This window comes from Rhinopithecus roxellana, chromosome 16, assembly GCF_007565055.1.
Source record: "Rhinopithecus roxellana isolate Shanxi Qingling chromosome 16, ASM756505v1, whole genome shotgun sequence".
NCBI classification, from domain to species: domain Eukaryota; kingdom Metazoa; phylum Chordata; class Mammalia; order Primates; family Cercopithecidae; genus Rhinopithecus; species Rhinopithecus roxellana.
This window is the reverse complement of record NC_044564.1, coordinates 34,492,806-34,512,632: the sequence shown is the minus strand read 5'-3', so window position 1 is coordinate 34,512,632 and position 19,827 is coordinate 34,492,806. Positions and strand designations below refer to the sequence as shown.

The 19,827-nt window shown below is 34.6% G+C and overlaps 1 protein-coding gene across 1 annotated transcript in view; it reads left to right on the top strand.

Moving 5' to 3' along the window:
- The window catches only part of AGTPBP1 (ATP/GTP binding protein 1), a 204,845-nt gene that overhangs the window by 76,485 nt on the left and 108,533 nt on the right, over positions 1-19,827 (top strand). The window contains exons 7-11 of the mRNA XM_010378074.2: positions 202-333; positions 3,314-3,407; positions 12,079-12,116; positions 15,386-15,594; positions 17,510-17,687. Of these exons, the coding sequence (XP_010376376.1) occupies positions 202-333; positions 3,314-3,407; positions 12,079-12,116; positions 15,386-15,594; positions 17,510-17,687 (651 nt within the window). The remainder of the gene's footprint in view (positions 1-201; positions 334-3,313; positions 3,408-12,078; positions 12,117-15,385; positions 15,595-17,509; positions 17,688-19,827) is intronic.

The following is a 19,827-nucleotide window of genomic DNA, read 5'->3' as shown; positions in this document are numbered from 1 at the left end:
GTACCTGTAATCCCAGCTACTCAGGAGGCAGAGGCAGAGGCAGGAGAATTGCTTCAACTTGGGAAGCAGAGGTTGCAGTGAGCTGAGATGGAGCCACTGCACTCCAGCCTGGATGACAGAGCAAGACTCTGTCTCAAAAAAAAAAAAAAAAAAAAAAAGAAAAGTTATACGTGAATAAATTGTCTTTTTTTTTTTAAACAGATAAAAAATTTGGAGTAAAGGCTAGAATTAATGGGGCTCTGAATATAACCCTGAATTTGGTCAAGCAGAATTTGCAGAATCATCGCTTGGTTCTACCTTGCCTTCAGCTTTTAAGAGTATATTCTGCCAACTGTGAGTATTTAAGTGGCTTTTAGTTGACTCAGTGTTGTAAAGTTACACAAAAAGAATTTTAAAGTATTGTGATTCTGTAAACCTCTGAAATTTGTGAAAAAGGAAAGAGAAGATTTAATATGGCTCATTTTAACTCTTGACTCCAACCACAACAAAAGTGATGTGGGGTAAGGTTAAGTTGGGCCGTGCATGGTGGCTCATGCCTGTAATCCTAGCACTTTGGGAGGCCAAGGCGGGCGAATCACCTGAGGTCAGGAGTTCAAGACCAGCATGGCGAAACCCCGTCTCTATTAAAAATACAAAAATCAGCCGGGCATGGTGGTGGGCGCCTATAATCCTGACTATTTGGGAAGCTGAGGTAGGAGAATCGTTTGAACCTAGGAAGTGGAGGTTGCAATGAGTCGAGATTGTGCCATTGAACTCCAGCCTGGGTGACAGAGCAAGATTCCATTTCAACAACAACAACAGCAACAAAAGAAGAAAATTAAGTTGATAAAACCTTGAACATTCTAACTAATTTCCCCAGTTTATAAAGGATAGGAGTGGGGAGGTTGGGTAGGCAGCCTGTATGTGGAAGAATATGAGGGTATTGGCCTGCTGGAAAAACTCCTGCGCCTCTTTGGACTGTCACAGATGAGAGGAAAGCAGAAAAGGAAGGGATGCAGTAGCATGTCACCTGGAGCTAATTCTCTTCAGCAATCAATAGGGAAGTAGCAGAACTGAAAATAACTAGTATGGGAACCTCTGAGGAAGCTAGAGAGAAGAGAGATCACAGAGAGATAGACTCAGATAAAATGTCTTCCAGAACACACACTCTCACTAACATGAGGTTCCACACCATGAGGTGTGGATTTTTTTTCTATTCTCTGATTGCAGAATTGAAGTGCTTAATGAAAGAACCTAAGATTGAATTGCAGAATATATGTTATTGCAGAATATCATTGCAAAATAATGATAGAGTGCTAGATATGTGTGTATATTGCATATATACATATATGTAATACAGAAACATACGTAAGCTTACGTATATGTCTCTGTGTGTGTATATCAGTACCTTTAAAATATGGCTAAAGGTGTGCTCTGTGGAAAACAGCTTAGAACACTTAAATAACACGTAATTAAAAAGAACATAAGGAAATAAATGAATTAGATACCTAACCAATGAAGTTAAGAACAGAGAAATAAACACCAGGAAAGTCAAGAAATGAAATAGTAAAGGGAAAATGAAAAATATGCATTAGAAAATAGAAAAGCAGTTGATTAAAAAAAAAAAACCACTGTATTGGATTAAAAATAAAATAGGCTGTTACAGTGGCACATGGCTGTAATCCCAGCACTTTGGAAGCTAGGCAGAAGGACTAGGAGTTTGCAACCAGCCCAAGCAACATAGTGAGGTGCCATTTCTACAAAAAATGGAAAAAATTGGCTGGTTGTGGTGATGTGTGCCTGCAGTCTCCGCTACTCAGGAGGCTAAAGTGGGAGGATTTCTTGAGCCCAGGAGGTTGAGGCTGCAGTGAGCCAAGACTGCACCACTGCACTCCAGCTTGGGCAACACAGCAAGACACTATCTCAAAAAAAACAACAATGCAACAAAACCCCCCAAATGTAAAAAATATAACAACTAAACTACCAAACACTCCAGTCAAGGTAAAAGGAATACAGTAGAGACATGAAATTAGAAGGGATAATGGAGTAATAAACAGATACGAGAAAATTAAGATCATCCTACGAAATACTAGGAGCTACATTTTTGGTGGCATTTTATTGGATTAACCAGTAGAAGGATAGCAAACGGCTTATCTATAATTTAAAAATTGTTTATTAAACAATTTTCTTTTAGAGACAGGGTCTTGCTATATATCTCAGACTGGCTTTGAACTCCTGGCCTTAAGCAGTCCTCCTGCTTCAGCCTCCCAAGCAGCTGGGACTACAGGCACATGCCACTGTGCCTGGTTCTACAATATATTTAATAACATTTGTTCAGAATTAAAAATGTTAAGCACAGTTTTCTGGTTAGGTAATTATTTGTATATTCCATATTAAACACTGAAATTGTTTCATCTTTTTCCCTGCTACTCTTGCTTTAATTAAAGTCCTCATTACCTGTTACCTAGACCATAGCCTCCTAATATGTCTTTCAAAACCAGCTTCCCCAGAGTTCTTTGAATTCTGACCTGTTTATTTAAAATGCACATCTGATTTGTTGTTCTTTTGGGTGATTCCCCATAGTCAAAAGAATTAACAACTTCTACGGCCCTTCATAATTTGTTTCTCACCTTCTTTTTCCACCTCATCTTCCTATTTGTGTATCTTTGTTTGATGCTCTGTGTTTAACAATATGTAACTGCTCACATGGTGATGTTCATTGTCTTCGTTCTGTTGTTTGTATCATTCCTGTGTCCAGAGCCACATCTACCGCTTTACCTCAACTCCTGTCCTAGCTAATACCTACTCACTTTTAAAGACTGAGCCTAGGCATCATTTTCTCCAGAAATGTCTGTGTCTCACTCTGAATTAGGAACTTCTCAGTGGTGTAATCCAAATAGTCTACAATTCTTAATCAATTTTGAAAGTAATTTAGTAATTATTTGTTTATTGTTTCTGTCATTCTCTCTACACTTTGTTCTTTGAGGTCAGAGACTATTCTTGTTTTGGAATCCCCATAACCTGGTGTTCAGTGAGGTTCACTAAATTTATTAGAGAAGTATGGAGTAACTGAAGAATTTTTTTATAATAGTTTTTTTTTTTTTTTTTTTTTTTTGCATATAACTTGTTTCAGAATTTCCCTGCACTTTCCATAACAAAGCAAAAACAAAAAACACTATTTCTTCATGTGGTTAGCTTAGATGGACTTTAAGAGTGGCTTGAGTTGACATTTACTAAACAATTTGTATATGTTTTTAGCTATGTATCACTAAGTATACACATTTTTGGTTGTCAAAGCTTAAAATAATTTCGCATCTCTTTCTCCCTTTCTCAGCTGTGAATTCAGTATCCTTAGGGAAAAATGGAGTTGTGGAACTGATGTTTAAAATCATTGGACCATTTAGTAAGAAGAATTCCAGTCTTATAAAGTGAGTAAATGTTTTGAATGTAAACATAGGTATAACCTTTGTTACTCTGGGCCTCATTATCTTGATATGTACAATGAGCAGGTTGAATTAAATTGTCTCCAGGGTTATTTCATTTCTTAGTTCTTAATGATTTTATCATGATAAAGATTTTCTTTAGTATAAAATTTGATCTTCACAAATATATCAAAACTGGACAGTTTTGAATTATTGAATATAGTGTTTATAGTAACTGAGACTGAACATTTCTAGATACAGTAAAAGGAAAAAAAAATTATTTATAGAGTATTCATTCAGAAACATTTATTGAGTGCCTACTATATTTCTCACCCAATTTTACAATCTTGTAATGACTTCTTAATTCTTATGAATACCTGAACAATCTTAAATTGATGTATTTCTATTTTGTCAAAATCACGTCATTCTTTTCCCCATCCATAGATGTGTGTGTTTATATATACATATGTATGTATGTATATATGTATGCATTTTTATTCATTCCTAGGCCTTTCAGCCTCAGAAAATGAAAGCCATGTCTCATTTATTGGTTACAGTTTAATATTTTCTTAAACCATTTTAGAGGTCTTTCTTTTTTTTTTTTTTTTTTTTTTTTTTTTTTGAGACGGAGTCTCGCTCTGTCACCCAGGCTGGAGTGCTGTGGCCGGATCTCAGCTCACTGCAAGCTCCGCCTCCTGGGCTTTCGCCATTCTCCTGCCTCAGCCTCCCGGGTAGCTGGGACTACAGGCGCCCCCACGTCGCCCGGCTAGTTTTTTGTAGTTTTTAGTAGAGATGGGGTTTCACCGTGTTAGCCAGGATGGTTTCGATCTCCTGACCTCGTGATCCGCCCGTCTCGGCCTCCCAAAGTGCTGGGATTACAGGCTTGAGCCACCGCGCCCGGCTAGAGGTCTTTCTTTAAATTTTTTTTTATTGTGGAATTTAAAAAATATACATAAAATAGAGTTTATATTATATTAATTATATTGAGTTATATTAATTACTTATTGTGTTTAACGATTCTGCACATTCCACCATTTTTGTTTCATTTATTTCCACTCCACACTTTTGTTTGTTTGTTTTTCCTGGGGTACTTTTAAGAAATCTGAGGTATTTTATATGTATATAAATGTGTGTGTATTTCTATAAGCAGATCCTAGATATTTTCTCTTGGATTATTTTCTTTGAATATTATTTATTTTCTAAATACCTCAGTATATAATTCTACTAAATAAGGACTTAACAATAACCAGAATACTACAATCATAGCCAATAAAATTATTAATTTCTTTCTTTTTTTTTTTTTTTTTTTGAGATGGAGTCTCACTCTGTTGCCCAGGCTGGAGTGCAGTGGCATGATCATGGCTCACTGTAGCCTCAAATTCCTAGGCTCAAGTGATCCTCCACCTCTCTCTCCTGATACTTTCTTAATACAATCTAAAATCTAGTCTGTGTTTGGTTTTCATCAGTTGTTTCAAAATAGCCCTTTTTTAGTTGGTTTGTTTGACTCAGAATCTAAACAAGATACATACATTATTCTTCATTATATTTAGGAAATTTCCACACCTACACAAATGTAGAGAGGATAAGATAATGAACTCTGATGTACCTATTACCCAGTTTTACTGTCAAAAATCTGTCATTTTAATTTCATTTTCCTTTTCTGTTTTTCTTTTTTCCAAGCATATTTTAAAGCAGATATCAGCCATTATATCTGGTATTTTCTGATTATGTAGGAAATGCCTTTTTTTTTTTTTTTACAGTTGGCTTGCTTGTTCAGGGTCTCAATTAAGTCTATACGTTATATTTGATTGTTATGTCTCATAATCTTGTGAAATCAAAAAAAGTCTTCCTATTTTTTGGTTTCGTTTTATGTGATGAAGGACTTGAGTGATAGGTCTTTTAAAATGTCCCATGTTCTGGCTTACATTGACTATATCCTGGAGTAACTTAACATATGAGTATATCCCTTACATTTTCTATATACTGATAAAACTGTGGCTTGATTAGATTTGGGATTTTGGTTTGTTTTTTTCTGGTCAAAAATATTTCATAGGTGGAGCTGGCAACTTTGTTTTATGTCACTTAAGATCATTGAGTTGAGGTGATCTATGCGTTAGAAATGTCCCCATCCACTTTTCAGTTAGTGATTTAGCAGTCATTCATGACATTGCCTATATCTGTTATTTCATTAGTGGTTAGAAAATAATAACTTATCTAATTTTATTTCTTTCCTGTGTTTATTAGCTGTGAATCTTTTGTAATGCAGAACTTGTCCACATGAACTATTTGATTAGATTTTACTCTTAAATAGGCTTCAGGACATTTCCAGTGTTTTTACCCCTTCTTAATAAGGGTCAAATATTTTAAAATATTTTGGGAACTTACTTGCACATATAATTATTTATTAAATATCATTTGGTGGGATGACAGCATAGTTACAGCTGCGTAAGAATTATACACAATCCCAGACTATCTGATGAAATGTAACAAAGCAAACAAAATGTATCACAATAAGTAACACAGAATATTAGCGTCTTATGGTGGTTTAGAGTGGGCTCTGCAGGCAGACGGACTTGGATTTGCATGTTAGCTCTATCATTTACTGTCCCTAGGATGCAAGTAAGTTACTTAATTTATTATGCCCCAGTTTCCTGTCTGTAACATGGTAATAATATTAGCACCTCTATTATAAGATTGTAATGAAATGATTCCTATAATTAGCACAATGCCTGTAGTAATGTAATACAGTTTAGGTAAGCAATGTAGTAGTGTGTGTATGAATGATTCCTAGGTAACACTAAAAGTACATTCTTTATGCTTTCATTTATATGCTGTTTTCCCCTTTAATCGGTATGGCATTTTAAAATTTATTTTTTGTATAATGTCCATGATCTCCTACTTAAGATGTACTTTATGCTCTATTATAACCAAGTTATCAAATCTAATATAAAATGTTCCCAGGGGAAATGAAATGGAGCATTTCAAAAGGATCTTTATAATATACTACATAGGGTATATCCAAAACCTTATAGAAATCAGTAGATCTAAAACATCAGAGAAAAGATGAATTATTCATTATTTTTCTATTTCTACTTTAAAAAGAAAAACCTATCTTTTACTTTATTTTTACTTTAAAAAGAACAAGCCATTCATTGACCAAACTTGCTATATCTTGATCTCTTATCATTTTTAGTAATCTGAGGGTCTCTCCTCTAATTAACTAAAAACCTCAGACATCTAGAACTTTCTGTTGTATTTCTTCCTCCCTTTAAACAATGCTCCACATTTAATGGGAAGAAGATTGAGGAAGAGTTATATTTGAAGGCTTATGCTTCCTCTCCTTTTAAATTTTAGGTTTTGGATTTAAAGCTATTAATCTAGAAGGAAGCAACTCAGGAGGTTATTTTAACTGTATCTTTTTGAGTTTCCCCATAGGTTTGGAAGTCGTTGCAAGGACTGCCCTACAACTGAAAGTAGATGTCACTTCATTAGTACCTGGGGACTTAAGCTTTTTTCCTTCACATCTCCTAAATCTAAGCCACAGACTACTTTTTGAATTATTGTTGCTTGTAGTATTCTTTGTGGAGATATGAAGACTGGAAAAATATATGAGGAAGTATAAATTATTTATACTGAGAAATTTTAATTAATATAATACAAACTATGCATTTCAATAAATCTAATATTTTACAATTCTTTTGGAACAATTTACTCTAACTTATAAATGTTACAGAATTTCAGCAATTTCTTTGTGGTAAAGTTCTAAAAATAACTCTTAAATAACATTTGGTAAAAATTTACAGATGACTTTGCACCAAACTTGACTATATCTTTTAATCTACTGGAAATAAGAAACAAACACAATGGGCACTGCCATCCGAAAGAACTGGGTTCATATCCCAGCTTTCCAGTGTTGAAAAATAAACATCAACAGAAAAAAAATGTTCTACTTCAGGATTAGAAACTGTCAGAAGCACTTTTATTTGGTTTAAACAGTTGTAAACAACTGCCAGTAGGGAGAGTTTCTGAAAGTACACTAAGATTTTTACAATGTTGAATAAAGAATTAGCTGTAGAAAGGAAAGTCTTGTGAGTTCATTGTAAGTGATTGCATGTAAGTTATTGTATTAGTTTTCTAGGGCTCTCATAACAAAGTCCACACCCTGAGTGGCTCAAAACAACAGACATTTATTGTTTTATAGTTCCAGAGCCTAGAAGTCCAAAATCAACCTGTCAGCAGGGCTGTGCCCCCTCTGAAACCTGTAAGGGAGCATCCTTGCTTCTTCCTAGCTTCTGGTGGTTTGCTGGCAATCTTGGGTGTTCCTAGGCTTGCAGCCGTAGCATTTTGGTTTTTACCTCCCTCAACACGTGGCACTCTCCTCTTTTGTGTCTGTCTTTGCATTGTCTTCTCTCTCCTTATAACACCACCAGTCTGTTGTATTAAGGGCCCACCTACTCCAGTATGATCTTGCCTTAACTAGTTACATTTGCAATGACCATGTTTTCCAATAAGGTCATATTTGGAGTATTGGAGATTGGGACTTCAGCATATCTCTTTGGTCGTAATTCACCCCATAACAGTGATTTAACTGCATGTACTTAGCAGTAAGCACAATTTGTGATCTTTCACTGTGTTCTGTGTTAGCTGTGTCTTAACTTTGCATAGTTTGCATAGTCTTTCACAAAACTTGACTTCTATGTATATACGTAGAAGTTAATGTTTTTGATGGATCATGGTAGTCTCTAATAAAAGTTGACAAAGAAGCCTTCTTAGTAATGGTAAGAAACATACTACATTGAATGGTAACTGGAGTCTGCTACTTACTGTAGATAATACATGTAATGCAGTGAGTCTTGAGACCTTCTTAACATGATTAATCAGCAGATTGTTTAGTGCCTTGGGGAGGAAATATTTTGTCTCAGCTTTCTTAATCACTTTTTCAATAGAAGGGATTTATAACATGTAGAAAGTAAACAGAGTAACCGTAGGAAGAGGGTTTACTTATTTCTCTTATATTACATTGACTTGTTTTTAAAAATACATTTCTGAGATGTAGTTGACATGAGAAAATCTATACATTCAAAGTGTACAATCTGACGAGAATGAACGTATAGGCTGGGCTAAAGCCTTTAGGCTTGGTAGGCACAGGACTTCTAGGGTCCCATAAAAATGTCTTAATTTCTTTAAAAATCATATAAAAAATGAACTTTTAGGCTGAAGAAAGTGTTTTCCTTTGTGATATTAGTGCATTCATCTTTATACCAACACCAACATGGTTGTAAAATGAATTTTAAATACTTTTTAGAAGGGAGGGGCCTATGAAGGCAAAGAAGTCATCTGGAGCCCATGAAAATCGTAATGTGATCCTGGATATATGGCTAAACTTGTGAAAAACTGTCACCACATCAAACTAACATCTCCATCACCCCCAGAGCTTTATTGTGCCCCTTGGTAGTTCTTCCCTTGCGTCTCTCCTTTGGCCCTAGCGGTTATGGCTGTGCTTTCTATTACTGTAGATTTGGTTACATGTAAGTTCAGGAATTTTATATAAATGGAATCATAGTGTGTGTACTCTTTTTCATGGTGGGGTGGATCTGGCTTCTTCCATGTATCATGATTATAGATTCACTTATGTTGCACGTATCAAATTTTATTCCTTTTTATTGTTGAGTAGTAGTCACAATTATATGGCTGTATTGTAATTTGTTTATCCATTCACCTACTAATGGACATTTGGGTTGTTTTTAGTTTTTGACTGTTACAAATATATATAAAGCTGCTGTGACTGTTTATTGGGATATATAAGCATTCACAGACTTTTTATGGTCATATATTTTTTATTTCTGCTGAATAGATATCTAGGAGTGGAATGGCTGGATCAGTTGGTACCTTTTCAAAAAAACTGCATTTCTGCAGTATGTTGAATCTTTCCTCTGCTTGAACACGTGGAGTACTATTGTGATAAGTGTTTTAATGTTTTCTAATGTTTATGTCACATCTAGGTCTGTTTCCATTTTTTTTTTTTTCCATCACTGTGGGTCTTTTTTTCCTTGCTTTTTGCATACTTGATAATTTTTGAGTGCCAGTCATTGTGAATTTCACCTCGTTGAGTGCTGGATATTTTTGTATTTCTATATTCTTGAGGTTTGTTCTGGGTTGTGGTTAAGTTAGTTGGAAATAGTTTGATCTGTAAATGTCTTTTCACGTTTGTTAGAAGGGATCAAAGCACGGTTTAGGACTGATTATTCCCCACTACTGAGGCAGAATCCTTAGGAGCACTCTACTCAATGAATTATGAGGATTTCCAGTGTGATTGGTGGGAAGAGGCACAGTTCTCAGCCCTGTGTGAATACTGAATGTGGTTCTCCAGTCCTTTTGGATGGCTTTTCCCCGTCCTTAGTAGTTACTTCACACGCATGTGCTGATCACTACTTTGCTGACTATTCCAACACAACTCGCTGAAAATCCCTGAGCCATTCTTTTTGTACAGCACTCATTTTCTGATATTCTGCCCTGTGAACTCTACTTGACTTGACCTCCCTGGACCCTCTGTGTCCTCAATCAGGGAGTTCATGTGCTCAACTTTTGGGATCTGCCAGACTCTACCTAGGTTGCATCTCCCTGTGCCGTGGGTTGGTCACTTTCTCAAGGCGTAGTAAGCTGGGGCAATTGTAGGGCCCATCTCATTTTTGCCATTTCTGTGGATCTCTATCTTTCATTGCTTGATATCCAGTGTCTTAAACAGTCATTCCATCTTGTCCATAAAAAAAATTTACATCAAATGAGAGGATACATCCGGTTTCTGTTACTCCATCTTGTCTGGAAGTGAAAGTTCAGATAGCCTTCTCAAAGGGAGACTGACATTTCTGATTTCATAATTTCCTTTCTTAACAAGAGAATTACATTCTTCATTTTCTGTTACATTGAGATTTTATGTGGCCCTAGGCCTGTTATATTTCAGTTCTGTGGAACAAAATTGTTTTAAGAAGGAAACTAGAAAACATATATAAAGCACCTGTAACAGTGTCTGGCATTTGTCAGGTCTTGCTGAAGTAGTTTTCTTTTCCATTTTAGTTTTTATAAATCGCAGTCTTATATGGAATATTCATTTAGTTTTGTGTTTAATTTTGACGAATTTAAAAGCCATCCTTATTCTCATAGTTTTATATTCTCCTGTACATTTTATTGCATAAGTGTAAAAGTATGGAAAGTTTCTTACTGATAATTCAATGCAATGAAAATGTAATACAAAATTTTATAATGTTTATCTTTAACTCACCAACACTTCACATTGTTTTGAGGAAGTTACAGGTATGAATTTACTTATTATTTTACAAACATTATTATAAAGATTTACATGGTTGCTTTATTTTTGTCAGTAAATGAAAGTGTAGCCATTAAGAACTTCCTCTTACTGGGCATTTGTTGAGCACTTACTGTGTGCTTAGTCCTGGATTATTGTTTCAGATTTTGCTATGAACTTTACCTACCCATCTTAAGTCTTGTAATCTGTTATGCTCTTTACCTTTACCTACACCTGGTCATGCTACTTTCCTTTTACTGCTGATATATGCAACTTTTACTTTATTACCTCCTTTTTGTTTTTAATTTCTTGAGCAGTTTTTTCATGGGTGTGCTCTTTTATTACATTATGTAGATTGTAAAATTATCTGTGGAAGAGATAAGTTTGTTTTCTAATTTTATAACCATGAAGAACTTGCTACTGTGGTTATCAAGTAGGCATTCAACAAATGCTTAATGGTGAGTGAAATGATTGTTTGATAATATACATAATTTTAATGCAAATTAATTGTAATTGTTGATGTATTACCAAGAGGTACCATAATATGTGCCTTACATTTTAAAAATTACTAAAATTAAGTGCCATTAATTCAGTAACTGATTAAAAATAAGCGATTTGAATTATAGGTTTTCCATGGTGATATTATGTGTATTTTTACAGCTGATTAATGGCGGTTGATTTCACTGTGTGTGACTATTTGTGTTCAAATACAATTTAAATACTTTCGATTTTGGGGGTGATTGCTTTGTCCTCTAAGGGACAGTAAGAGTTTTTGAGATATTAGTTAGGCTTCTTATTCATCTTGGTGCGTCATAGCTGAAAAATAGTAAGGGCTTATACTTCTCCCCAACCTTCAAGTTCCAAAATATTTTTCCTTTGTTATGGCCTTAAATAGGAGGATATATACCTCGATAGAACGGAAATAACTTTGAAGTCAGAAAGTTACAATATCTATAGAATTTTGTTGTTATGAACTCGTGTTAAGATTTGTTTTTAATTCCTTTGCAAGTCACGGCGTATGATTTTTAATAGTGTGGTTCCTTTGTTAACTCTCAGGTCAGATACAGAGGCTGATGAATGATTCTGTTCATCTAACTTCTGGCAAAAACTTAGACATTGTTAATTTCCTTCTTTTTCTTTCTCAAAACATTTTTTTGGTTCCCATCTATTGATATTTCAATCTTTTTCATATCCAATTTTAAGCTGAAGAGAGAGATGCATACAGAGAAATACCATGTGTAATTAACTTAAACAAGAATAAACTTTGGAATAGATAATAGAATAATGACTTATTGAAAAAGATTGTATGATTTACTATTGTAGATTAATTTTACTAGTTTTGTTGTTGTTTGTGTTTTCTTGTTGTGTTGACAGGGTTGCTTTAGACACTCTTGCTGCATTGCTAAAATCAAGTAAGTTTTTACATACTAGAAATACTAGATACTATTTTTCTGAGAATTCTATTTACTATGTTAAAGAGACTGGAAATGTAGATTTAGACTATAGTAATAAAGCTAGCTTATAATATTCTAATGTCAAAATTGATTTTTCCTTTTAGCGTAGTTGCTATGCATCATAACTAATACCATATTATGTTTTTTGAGCTATAATTTATTTAGTACATTTGTATAATTTAGTCAAGCACATTGATTTCTTATTTCTCAGTAATTTAGATAACATTACGATCCATTAGTAGAGGAAAATATATAAGTATCATGTTTTGAAAGTAAAGCTAACGTGGTATTGAACTTTTACTCTAAGAAATATCTTTAACAACTACTATCTCTGATTTTGTAACTTAGAACCCTACAAATTTTATTTCTACCATAAATGTGAGTTTACATAACATTTAGAAAATGTGACAATATACATTTACAGCCTAATTCATTTACAAAATAAAACACTGTTTTCCTTATCAGAATTGAAGCATTGGAGTAGATATGGCTTATGCTTTTGGAGAGTAATTGTCTGTACTTATATATATTGTTTCTCTCCAAGATACTGAGTATCTTTATTTTAAATATTTTTTTATTGGGCTTCAGGGGTCTATTGGTTGATTAAATATTTTGCTTAATCACAGTAACATTTGGTCTTAACAATCTGTGTTGGTGGCTGGGTGACTTTTATATGTCCCCACCACACTCCACCCTCCACAAGGGAAACATAATTAACAGCTAGCTCATCAAGAACTGTCTGTCAGGGGTGAGACCAACTTGCCCTTACATTTGAATTACCAGAATTCTTTTTTTTAAAAATAATAGCAAATAATGAAATGATCAAAAATCTAATATTTGGTAATGATTTATTAAATTTAAAAAATCACCTTAGGTATTAGTAGTAAATAATATAATTCTCATTTAACAACTTTATTTTTCAAATGAAGTGTATGACACTCAATTAGATTAGCTGTGTAGCTCTATTTTCATATATGATGTGGTAAACTTTAGACCAAGATCACATGTGGATTAATTTTAGAAGATATTTTTAGCTTTGCTTTGATGGGTCCTGAGTTTGTGGTTTAAACTGTATAAAGATTAATTCTTAGTATGGGCAAATACTTTTGATTTGGAGTAGATTAGAATAGCTTTTAAAACTAAAGTTTTATTAAAGCTTACTAATTTTCAGGATCACTGATAGCAAAGTCATTAATTCTAAGTTAGTAAAAGCTAAAATTCTCATAAGTTGCAAGTATTTTATAGAAATCAATTAATCCATGATGACTGTAATTTAATATTTTCAGTTTTTAGTAGTCTCCTTTTTACTCCCTGCTTTTTCAAACGAGGGTGGTGGGCAAACATACCTGTTTATTCCATCAGAATAAGAAAAGTAACTGACAAGTAGAATGACTTCAATTTATATTTAATATATTTTCAGATGACACATAGCCCTAAATAGAATGAAAATTGAATGATGCAAAATAAAATTTAGTAGTGTACTGCATATTTTTAAACAAATCATGGCATTTTGGAGCATTCTCATTTATTTTTCAAATTTTTTTTGGTTTTGGCGGGGAGGAGCAATCATTTTCTTTAAAAGGATAAATTAGATTTTAGAGAGGGAAGAAGAGACATAGGCTAATTGTGAGTTTGGTACACTGAATACATGAATAAAGTTCCCTTTACTAATGTTTTAATTGTGCTCAGCACAGATTGCATGTAGCTCAGTTCACTTCCTTTAAGGGGCACTGAGCACCTGTGTTTGAATTATGGGCAAGTTTCTTTCTTGATCTTTCGTGAAGAATTTTAATATTTCTCATAAATACCATTTAGGCTATTGGGAATCATGGTGGAAACACACAAGGTTTGCAATAGGAATTAGAATGATCATAATGGCTTTTAACAAAATCACATTCACAGCTAGTAAACTAAAGGCTTATTTCCAACTGGTATAAACAAAGTGTATATTCATGTAAAATGTATGAAGCTTTTCTTGGTCAAAACAATGGAAGTGATTTTGTAAACAGCCACAGCCTTAGCACACTAGCTATTGTAGACACAATAGAGGGTTTAAAGCCTTCACATAAGAAATCTTTTCTCTAGCTCTAGTAAGTGTCTTCTGCCTAATGTCAGAACATACTTCTGATTGGGAATTAATAAGTTCATCTCAGTGTTATGTTTTAGATTTGTACTAGCACATTTAGAAACTGTAATAATTCAGGCAACTAAAATCAGTGGAGCCTTACTATTGCATTTTCTTAGTGTCCATACTGTGAACCTAGTGGTTATTTTATAGGTATATTTGAGATTAAGAAGAGATTAGTATTTCCTTGTAATTAAACTACCTTAGATGGGTATTGCACATGATCTTGTGCTCCTTGTAATTAACCCGCCAGAGTAGCATTGGGTGAGTTGGTAAGTTGCTCTGATATGATTCCCTTGCCACTATCTGAGTAAAATGCACCCTATGGTTAATAATTTTAAATACTATACTTTTAAAAATAATAAAATTAGGTCAAACTTGTATTTATTTGCTAATTCTACTCCAATAAAATTGAGTATGTACAAAAACCTTTAGTGTAGTTCTTATTGCAGTAAAAATCTAATGACTAGAAAGCCACAAAGCACTATTCTCTAATCATGTAATGCTCCTTAAATTTCATTTACTAAAAAAGTTATGTAAGTATTTTTAAATGAGCATTGTTTTAGTATGAATATTTATATAATTGTGGAGTAATTAGAGCGATTAATTTTAGTGGAAACAAAGTTTGCAGTAGAAGCTATAATTCAATAGGGTTTATTTCAGTGGGAACATAAAGTTTGTAATATAAATTATAAAAATGATAGCAGATCTTCTAAAAATCACATTCACAACTAGCAAGTAGAAAGCTTATACATTTCATTTGGTGTAACAAAAATCAATATATTCATAAATTTTAAATACATGAAGCTTTTGTTAGTAAACAAAAGCATTTAAAAAGATGTTCTAATTTTAGTTAAGAGATTTTGATATTTATAAATTGTGAAACAGTATACAGGCAGATTTTGGAAGAGGCTGTAATTTGCTCTCTGGAACTTCATATTTGTTTTGTTAGAAAAAATTTAAATATGTGGTTGTCATTTGTTTTGGAAAAAAAATTAGAAGTATCCATCATACTATTGAGGTAATATTTTAAATTTGATTTATTCTACCACTCTCTCTTGTCATTTAAAAAATATTCTTTCTCAATTTTCTTTTGTTAAAGAAACAAATGCCAGGAGAGCTGTAGACAGAGGATATGTCCAAGTGCTTTTAACAATTTATGTAGATTGGCACCGCCATGATAACCGGCATAGAAACATGCTCATTCGGAAAGGAATTTTACAGAGTTTAAAAAGTGTTACAAACATCAAGTTGGGAAGAAAAGCATTTATTGATGCCAATGGGATGAAAATTCTGTATAACACTTCACAAGTGAGTTATTTTCTTCTTCTTATCCTGATTATGTACTAATGATACGATTTGGTTGTTAAGAAAACTGAATTAGTGTACAAATACTCAGAAACATATACACATGATAAATGCATTTTGCAAAAATCTTAAAAGTGAAAGACACATGTAAAAATCTTAAAAGTAAAAGACACACATTATTTCTCACATGTGACCTCAGGCTGAGTTGGAGGAAATGGTCAGTGCACAGCTCTGCAATATGAAATTTTCTTTGAAAGGCAAAAGAAAGAAGTAGAAATTCATCCACTTAGCAAGAGGGGATTCCATGAAGCCATGTTTTCTAGGATGTGTGGTTGGCTGTACTCAGTGTTGTATGCTCCTCTCATGAGGTATCTGTGGATCCTTTATAGCCTGTAGAGCAGCTTTGTTGTCTGTGAGTGTTGTGCATGTTTTCCTGCTGGACAGAGGCTTTTTTGAATAGAGGAGGTATAAAAATGAAACCTGGAACTGGGAATGCTAGATCTGCCAGCCATTTTAAGCATAAACATTTTTGACAATACATTTAGTGAGATCTTTTCCAGCATCTGTGTTGACTGTCAGCTATGGGGAATGAGGATGTTGCAATGCAACCCCACCCCCGGTTTTTAAAAGAAAGCTATAATTATTAGAAAGAAAGCTGTCTTTTTGAAAATATCAGCCAGTTATCTTGATTGTGCCCTCCTGGTCTTACACATGACAAACACAACCTATTTTTATATGACAAGAGTTAAGATACCTGAACAAGTATTTTATGTTTACCTTGGTTTTTTCTTTTCTAGGTCATTCATATGCACTTGTTTTTACTATTCCTAGTATAGATATTGATGGATATTTTATATATGAGGAAGAGTTAGGTGACTTGGTTTATGCCACTTAACATTTCTGATCTTAATTTCTTATTTGTTTTGACAGGTCAGATGTGAAAGTGTATATGGAAACTTTTACAGCGTATCAGAGTACCATCTAAATGTCAATTGTCACTAATAATACTATTGTTACATGACAGTTTCATATCCCACTGTCCCTTAACCCTTCTCCAGATTAGATACTAGGACGGCAAGTCAGACTCTTAAAACCTTATATTGTGGGCCAGGTGCGGTGGCTCACACCTGTAATCCCAGCACTTTGGGAGGCCAAGGCGGGTAGATCACGAGGTCAGAATATTGAGACCATTCTGACTAACACAGTGAAACCCCTCTCTACTAAAAATACAAAAAATTAGCTGGGCATGGTGGCAGGCACCTGTAGTCCCAGCTACTCGGGAGGCTGAGGCAGGAGAATGGTATGAACCCAGGAGGCAGAGCTTGCAGTGAGCCGAGATTGCGCTACTGCACTCCAGCCTGGGCGACAGAGTGAGACTCTGTCTCAAAAAAAAAAAACAACAAAACAAAACTTTATATTATGAAATTCAGGCTATCCTTTTATAAGGTGAATAGCCAACTTATGAGAGGTATTATTGCATGCTAACTGATGCAGTTCTGAGGAAGGTTTAGTCAAATGCATGTTTTTTTGTTGTTGTTGTTGTTGTTTTTTAATTTCTTACACCTTTTAAATTTTCTTGCTTAATCTTTTTTCCCCCTTTTCCCTTAAATTGTCTTTTTTATTTTATGCCCTAGGCTTGTGAAGTGTCCCCGCAAGTCACTCCAAAGATGGTACTGATTTCTGCTTAGTGAAATATTTAAGGAAAAGTTCTTCTCAATTTGCCACATGGGGTTCTTACTTACAGATAGATAATTCTGAATAGTAAAGCTATTTTATAATTATTCTGTGTTAAAATATTGGTTTTTGAGATATTTGTTTCTGGAAAATTATTAATGTATTACTCTTTGAAGTAAAGTAAAATTGGTTCAGTTATTCATCAAAAACATTCTTTTTCTTTTTCTTTTTTTTTAAAAAACAGGAATGTCTGGCAGTCAGGACGCTGGATCCTCTTGTCAATACCTCCAGTCTGATAATGAGGAAGTGTTTCCCAAAAAATCGACTGCCGCTCCCAACAATTAAAAGTTCTTTTCATTTCCAGTTGCCTGTTATTCCTGTGACTGGTCCTGTGGCTCAGCTCTACAGCTTACCCCCTGAAGGTAGGATCACAGGGTTACTGCTGCTTTTTGTGGATTCTTAGAATTATGTGACCCTGTCATTTTTTTTTTTTTAATTTATGTCGAACTCCTCAGCAAAGGAAGGCCTTAATGAACAAGATAAACATTCACGTTTTATTTTATTTAAGCATTTCTTTAAATATAAGAAATTGGAGGCAATAATTAAGCGAAATGGTGTGGGATGTGTTGTATATATGCAAATGTGAATTGTGAAATAATTAAGCTTCACATAGGAACATTATTTGATAGCTTACGTACTTTTTTTTGGTTTTTTTTTGAGACTGAGTCTCTCTCTGTTGCCCAGGGTGGAGTGCAGTGGTGCAATCTCGGCTCACTGCAACCTCTGCCTCCCGGGTTCAAGCAGTTCTTCTGCCTCAGCCTTCTGAGTAGCTAGGATCACAGGCATGTGCCACCACTCCTGGGTAATTTCTGTGTTTTTAGTAGAGACGGGTTTTTGCCATGTTGGCCAGGCTGTTCTCAAACTCCTGACTTCAAGTGATCTGCCTGCCTTGGCCTCCCGAAGTGCTGGGATTGCAGGCATGAGCCACCACACCCAGCCCAACTTATGTATGTTTTTAAAGTGTAAAAATATAAACATTAAATGTTTAGGTAATTGTGTTTGGGTTTACATTTGTAGGTTTTCAGTGAATTTTTTTTTCTTAAGTTAAAAAACAATTCATCACCAAAATTACTGTGGTTTTATGGTTAACAAAAACTTGCACATGACTTACTTGGATGAAAATATGAAATTATCTGAGGCAGACTGTGATTTTCCATATTATACTGTAGGTATACAGTAGAGGAAGTAAGAGTTTAAGTTTATTTATGTGGGGAAGAAGAATTTCTTTGATAACATCTACCAAAGTGAAAAAGAGAAAGTAGTCCCGGCTTTTAATAGAATTTCTATAGTATTTTCCTATCAGTTGATTACTTTTTTGAAAAAAAAAAAAATTGAAGATTCTTTATATATAAAAATTCTTATTTGAAGCAAGTGTTTTAAAAGCGTTTTCAAGGAATTATATTAGTTTCATTATCCTTGATATAAATTTATTAATGGTATATGTCATAGGGTACTATTATGTTTTTATTTTTAAAATATGTAATTATTAAAACACAGTTTGACACAAAATATCAAAATGGATTATTTAGAAACCTCCTTTAAAATGTTGAAAAGTCTAAGACTAAGTCTAGGACTTAGGAGTAAGAAAGCTAAGTAAAAGCAATGGTCCAATACCCTTTCTCCATTCCATTTGAAATTACCGACAGACTTTTACAGGAGAAAATCTGTACCAAATCTGAAAACTAGGTAAAAGGGGCATGGAACAAATACAGAACATGCAAGAAATGTGGTGGAGCTGTGAATAAATGCAGGAGCAGCATCAGACTTCTAGGAATGCATTATCTTCTGCTAAAGTTGAGGTGCCATCAGCACCAATTTGGAGGGACAATCAGGAAGCAGTTGGAATCCCTTTCTTTCCTATATCAGCATAGGATCATGGGGGGTAAAGTGGTGGTTCTCACTGGTGGAAAGCTGGTGAGGCTTCCCTGTGCTGCGGCCGGTAGTAACACCAGGAAGGAGGTAGAATATGCCCCCACAAATTCTTTATTTAGTGTCTGGATTGATGGATAGAGGAAGCTGACCTTTAGTGCAGCAAATTCACCAAACAAGGGAACAAATGAGAAATTACATTTTTCTTTTGGTTCCTTTTATGCCTGCTTCTCAGACCAATGAGTCACTGGACTAGAAATGCATATTTACCTTGACTGACAAGCCTTCTTGATTCAGATGGGAGAGGAGGGTTCTAATAGCAAGTGTATAGATACTAGGAAAATACCCTCATTCTATTTCCATTATTCCTTCCTCCTTTTCTTCCTTCCTTCTCCTGTGTTTCCCAGGCTGATCTTGAAGTCATGAGCTCAAGAGATCCCCCCACCTCATCCTCCCAAGTAGCTGGGACTATGCACCCTTGCCACTGCTTTGTATTTCATTATTTTCTCACATGTCAGGCTTCATTATATGTTTCACAGTAGCCAGGATGGTCTCGATCTCCTGACCATCGTGATCCGCCCGTCTCGGCATCCCAAAGTGCTGGGATTACAGGCTTGAGCCACCGCGCCCGGC